Raw genomic sequence first — 6,709 nt, forward strand, 5'->3', positions numbered from 1 at the left:
TATATTGTTGTTTTATTGATATTGATGCAATAACACGTAGCCTAGTGCTTTAATATTGTAGTTCATGTGGAAGTTGGATTGCTATTTAAAGTGATGTGTAGTTAAAAGGTATATAAAATGCCAAAATGAAAATAGTACAACTAATCAGAAGTTTTCCATGTGAAATCTTCTAAATTAATATGCAAAGTAATAAGTAGCCTATCTATATGCAACAAATGTGGTGTAGTAATGAGTACAACATTTGTATAGCCTAAAATGGAAACAATCACAATAATAAATACAAATACTTCACAAAATCGATTTAATATAGTACTGTTAACACTCAGATACACAGGCCACATTAATTAAGACATTGTTTGTTAGGGATAAATGTCAGAATAAAGTAAAGGTCAATAAACATATTAAAATCATAGGCCTTTAGTGTCTTTGTTTTTCTATGTCCTCGGTACTTTTCCATTAGACGCCCTCATGTAAATACTATAGCCGCTAGCCTGTCGGCAGCTAACACAGGTAGCAGAAATGCTATTTGTTTTCAATATTCAGGAAGGACGCGTAGTTAGTTTTGACATTAAAATGAACTGTACTTTATACAAAATATATTCTTTAGTGGTGGTACTCTAGATATTATCCGGCGTTTTATATGTTATTTTATCAACGTGAAGTAACAGTCATTTTAACTAGGATGTTCAACGCTTAGCATTTATGCTTAGCATTAGCTTGTTAGCAGGAGTGTGAAGCTAGCTCAGTTGAGGCTTAGCTGTCAACATGGCTTCCTCTTTCAAAACAAGGTTCTGGAATAAGATCTTAAAGATAATGTCTTTCATTCCAACCATATAGTCTATGATTCCAACCCTAGCCTATTTCTTGCCAGGGGACACTTTAGTGTAAACTAATTTGTGGTCAACAAAACAGAATGGTGTCATTCATTATGATGAATTGGAAATGTATGATGAATTGGAAATGGGGGACCCTGATGTAAACAAGACGAAAGTCTTTCTCTGGTCTGCATCCCCTTAACAATTGTATGTTTTGAGCTGTACTGTACTGTACCCAATATACAAGCTGTTAATAAACTTTTCAATCAATCAATCAATCAATCAATCAATCAATCTGCTCTCCTAAAATGCATCAAATAAATGCAGGGAGCTATAACACCCCCTTGTTATATGTTAACAACGATTATCTTTAATGTATATTGTGCAAATATATTCCAAATGTTGTGAATAATGTTCTAAATTCATAATTTATATCGTTCCGTCGGGAAATAAAATTATCTAAACAATTAAACAGAAATGATCCTAATGTGAAATATGAAAATGCTAAAATAAATGACTATCTTTTGTGGACAGGGACCTCAAATGTTAACTACATTCCAGAGAAATTACAATACAAATGGTAAATTATTTATAAAACACATTATATTGAAAGCATGAAAGCTGTCAGCCATTATATTTGTCAAACAAACAGATTTCTTGTCTTATTATGCTTCAATTATATTGAGTATTTGCTGGTCTTAATGTAGCGAGAGGCACGCACAGATGATGCAATTTGTAAGTCAATATTGTTTGTTAAATCTGCAATACAAATGTTGCTAAAGATGTGATTGCTTTAACTGTGCATGAGCAAATAAAAACATTTTCGATTACTTGTATTTTGAAGGGGAAGAAAACAACCTGACGGAAACGTATGACTTTTATTTCGGGTGACTTGACTGCTGTTATCTCTACCAGCTTTCGACTCTGACCGATCATTAGCTAGCCAAACATTGCAGAGAGCAGTCAGCCCGTCGTGTCTCTACCCGAGGCCGGATGGTAAAATCCAACCTCCAGCGGATCCTAAACAGTCATTGCTTTGCTCGCGAGAAAGAAGGAAAACAACAGTCTTTAACTACCATGGCGGATTTAAGTAACGGTATCTGTGACATGATTGGGAAGTAAGTAAACGATTAAAACCACCAAACCTAGCTAACGGCTAACCGTGATGTGTGGGGGAGGGGTGGCTAAGCTAAGCTAGGAGCCACGGAAAAGCGGAAGTAAAACGCGTTTAACTTTAAATGTAATGTTTACACTGTGTATCACCAATGTCACATCGTTACATCAGGTGACAGCTGCAGTTATAATGTTGTTTTAAATTGTCATGTTGAAATAAGCGACGGATATTAATTTGCTATATTAACAACCTTAGCTAACGTTAGCCAATGAACCTCGTTGAAATGGTAACGTTACATCACTGGAGTTAGGTTCGTCACCTAGCTCAATTATGATGCATCACTTCAACAGTTTCCGATTATTATTTTGATACGGAGAAGGTAAACAAGTTTAATTTGCCGTTTATACAAGGAACTTATACCCACAAGGGAATTATACATACGTTTTTCAATTACTTTCACGTTAGCCAATTTAAAGACCAAACAGACTTCCATGTATATTAAATACACTGACAGTTTACGGTCATCAAGTGGGGACGAGGGTGACTTAAACAAGTGATATTATTTATTTGTTGCCGAAAAGTGCCGGTTAAAACGGTTAAAACGGTTAAAACCATAGACTGTATTTAAGAAATTCCATCTTTGGTTAAAACGGTTAAAACGGTTAAAACCATAGACTGTATTTAAGAAATTCCATCTTTGGTTAAAACGGTGTAGGGTTTCACCACATATGTATACTCCTTAACTAACCATATTATCATTGGTGATCAATAACAGGAAAGACAGAAGAGAGAGAGGGTAAAATAACACCAGGTTAAGAATGTGCCCGTAAAGTCGTCAGGTCAGTACATATTTCTGGCCACGTTTATCTCGTGAGCTGACAAGAGCCAGGTTGCTTATTACGCAACTGACAGTTTACTGCTGCAGCTTCGTGACGGCACGACAGAGACTTAAACACGACAACATGGTGAATAATTAACATACACCAAGAGGTAATAGTTGTTAAATTAAATGTTTTACTCTTCTCTCCCATTCCTAATCTGCCTTTGCACAACAAACTGAGAGTATATCATTAGCCATCCACTGTGGGTAGACTTGTTGAATTATTTACATAAGGCCTTAGAAAGCAATTATTCGACTGGTTAACGATTTAGGTCTATGGTGTATTGACCAAGAGTTATCTAAAATATTGATTTGCAACTCCGCTAATACAATAAGCCACACTTTCAGACTAAAGGCAAGAGAGATGACCTGACTCCTAAGGGACAGCTGTTAAAATACTCTATTACATTTGAGAAATTATGAGTCGGTATATTGATTTCTCAATCGACAGATAATGTATTTGCAACACAAATCATAATACAACATATACTTATATTTCCCATTTATCCTAATAAACAAAATTGTCCACGGTGGTTCAAATGTATCGATTGGGTGTATTTGTTTGTCATATATGATGGTAAATTGATGGCCAATTTCACTATTTTTAGACATTAGAAAAATGCATTTTCAATATAAATAACTAACACATCAATCAATAATGGTAATGGTCAGTTGCAACCCTAATATAAACTAGCTCATGAGATAAGCTTATATTTGTATGATAATGTGCATTTGCATGGCTTTGTCAGTAGTTTATACGCTGTGTACAAGGTCACAAGATAAGGTTTGTTTACCCAACAGGTTGTGCTGTTGGCAGCACATATTTTCACTTGGTTGCCTCCCACGCATCCTGCTGTGTTAGTGTACCCTTTAAAATCGTTCTGTTAACAACTCAGTAAACACAGTGCCATTGTTTTGGGGAACATAAACTGTAAGCCTTTTGAAAGAACACTTAGGCCTGCTTATATTACAGATGTTGTGGATTGAGCACTTATGTATGAATGTGCACTATATTTGTGAAATTATATTGCTAATTCTTCCTGGAACACAAGGACAATTTTGGTCAACGTCTGAATTTGTTTGTGTTGAGTCACTGCCATGACATGTCTTTGAGGTTGTAGTTTATAAATCCCAATTATGTGCACATACTAACACATGTTGAATTACAGAAAAAACTTTATTACAAGTCCTTAACCGTGTTTGATTATCTCCTCCTCTGTCCTCCCCTGCAGTTTGTCCCTGCACTGTAGTAGTAGTACCCGCGGCCCGGGGCCTCAGTGGTGCTCCTGATGCCCCTCTCCCACCCCTGAAGATCCCAGGTGGGCGAGGGAATGGCACACGGGATCACACTCGGCCACTCCACTCTGTAAGTCTACACAGCATACAAACACGCATGCAGTCACACATCACTGAATTTCCTTTCCCGTAAAAGTGCAATGTATTAGCTTTAGTTGCTCTGCTTGATCACCATTACAGACAGCATAAAAAGGCAATTTTCATGCTAGTTATATTATAATTGGACATGAAATATAACACACGTCACCCACTGCTGTTATGACATGTGGTAACTAGTGTTTGTGTTTCTAGGATCGAAAGCTGACTGTAACGGAGGAACCAGCAGGGAATGGTCGCCCTGGGATCCTCCACTTCCAAAGTCGTCCCACTGTTACCAAGACGATACAGTGGGATGCTGTCTTGAGCAGCAGCGCACTTTACGTGGAGATACCTCTTGACCCTCTTCCTGAAGGCAGCAAGGAGAGGTGAGGCTACACAGTTAGCAGCAGGAGAAACCTCGAGTGGAATACACCGATTTGTATAATGGCACACTTTAGTCATATTAGGAGTAAAACAAGAATACATTTCATATAAGTGTGTTTAACGGAAAGTGATTTGATCCTGGTAGCATGAACATAATCAAGCCTTTATCGATGTTTAGCCTGATTTTACAGATTTTTGTGCTTTATGTTCTGAGGTTGTTTCCCATTTCTAACCCAAAGCCTCTTTCTGTTCTCCTTCCAGTTTTGCAGCTCTACTGGAGTATGCTGAAGAACATCTGAAAGTCGTTAGCGTGTTTGTCTGCTTTTACAAGAAAAGAGATGATCGTGGTAAGTGCTAACAACCCTGTTTTCCCCAGCCTACCTTCTTTCCTTCAGAATACCTTTAATAACATCATTATTTTTGGCTTCTGTGATGTGACTTTTACTGCAACCTAAAACCTGTTGTACCTGCCTTGTTCTTGCAGCTAAACTGGTGCGTACATTCAGTTTCCTGGGCTTTGAGATTGTGAAACCGGGCCATGCCCTTGTCCCACCTCGACCCGACGTATTCTTCATGGCCTACAACTTTGACCGGGACTCTTCGGATGAGGAGTAGCCTACTGGACAGCCCCCCCCCCCCCCCCCCCCCTACTTCCCTTTTCCCTCCCCTACTTCCCTTTTCCCTCCCATTGTATGTTTGTCCATCCCGTCCCAGCTTACTCATATAAAGCACCGTCTGTGTTAAACCCTCTGCAGTAGCTCTGTATGCAAGTATCCATTTCCCCCATGCTTGTTGTGTTCAAGGGAATATGTAAGATGTGCATCTCCTGTTTCCACCATCTATCTCTGTGTTTTATTATACTCTTTTCACATTGAAGATTAATTGGTGTTGTCACCTTAAAAGGAGGGAACCTTTGTTTTTTTCAATCATATTGCAGTTGTCATAGCTATAAGTTCTGGTATATTTTCCATTTATTGTCAAGTCTTTGTTTTTATTGATATTTCCTTTTTATGATAGATTAAGGTGGAGGATTCTTCAGTTCTTGAATGTACAATAAAAAGGTCATCAGGTTTACACTCGGGTACTCCAGCTTTTTTTTGATTGGCTAAACAATGGCTTTGGATTTGTCTCATTTTCTTTCTCTCTGAATGAAGTAACACTCATTTCAGTGGGACCAGTTTTATTATGTAGCACTAACATTCTCTTGAAAGTATTTGGATTTTTTCAAACCTTACTTTTGAATGACAGCCCCAATAATTGGTACTTCATAGCTGGATAGTGAATGCATTTAGATTAGAGGCAGAGTGAAAAGAGGAATGCTGTTGCATGTGTCTGATGTAGGCGCTTCAGTTTCACGGTAAAGATCCTACGTCGAGTGTATTGGTACAACATGAAAGGAATAATCCAAAGTGCTTTCGCTTCTTTCGGCCATGTTTATCTTTATGATTTAGTATTTTGTTTTGGAGGCTGAAAAAATGCTGTGATATGAGTAGTTATTTTTTGTCTTAGCATTCCTTTTTACAACTTTGTTTCTCAAGATAGTATTGAGTTTGTTGTTCAGCATAGTGGTACCTGTTGTGCTTCTGTGAAAATAAAACAAACAAAACAAACAATCCATTGTGTACTTTTCTGCATCTGTTCACCAACACATAAATGCACTCCAATATGTATTACCTTTGGGTTAGAAGAAATACTAAACAACTTCAAATCAGGCAAAAAGGTTTTCTGACCATAACTCAATTTAAATCCAGGGTTCTTACGGTCATTAAAAACCTGGAAAAGTCATGGAAATTCAAAATGCAAATTCCAGGCCCTGGAAAACAATATTTTTCCCAAAGTTTTGGAAAAGTCATGGAAATGTAATTCATATTTTAGCTAATCGCCGAAATAGTAATACTATAATAATAAATACTGTATCGTATAGTAATGAAACATAAAATGGCATTTAACTGACTAGGTATTTTGCTGGTGAGAGATTTTAGTTGCTATAGCGTGTAGAAGCTAGTAAGCCTATTTGATTTGTTTTAGATAGGAACAACATGTTTCATATGCAGACCTTATTTTCATGTTCCATGTTAAAATAAACAATGTTCAGTGGTACCGCTGAGAAAGAGTAATTTTTTTGGTCATGGAGAAGTCATT

The 6,709-nt window shown here is 37.3% G+C and overlaps 1 protein-coding gene across 1 annotated transcript; it reads left to right on the top strand.

Annotated features, from left to right (window-relative positions):
• Positions 1 to 1,734: 1,734 nt before the first annotated feature.
• oaz1b (ornithine decarboxylase antizyme 1b) lies at positions 1,735 to 6,182 on the top strand. The gene is given in 6 exon segments (XM_034123230.1): positions 1,735 to 1,933; positions 4,042 to 4,096; positions 4,098 to 4,175; positions 4,397 to 4,569; positions 4,829 to 4,914; positions 5,052 to 6,182. Coding segments are annotated over 6 exon segments (648 nt in total). The 5' UTR covers positions 1,735 to 1,808; the 3' UTR covers positions 5,183 to 6,182.
• Positions 6,183 to 6,709: the final 527 nt, after the last annotated feature.

The sequence above is a fragment of the Trematomus bernacchii genome, unplaced genomic scaffold (genome assembly GCF_902827165.1).
Source record: "Trematomus bernacchii unplaced genomic scaffold, fTreBer1.1, whole genome shotgun sequence".
Classification (NCBI taxonomy): Eukaryota; Metazoa; Chordata; class Actinopteri; order Perciformes; family Nototheniidae; genus Trematomus; species Trematomus bernacchii.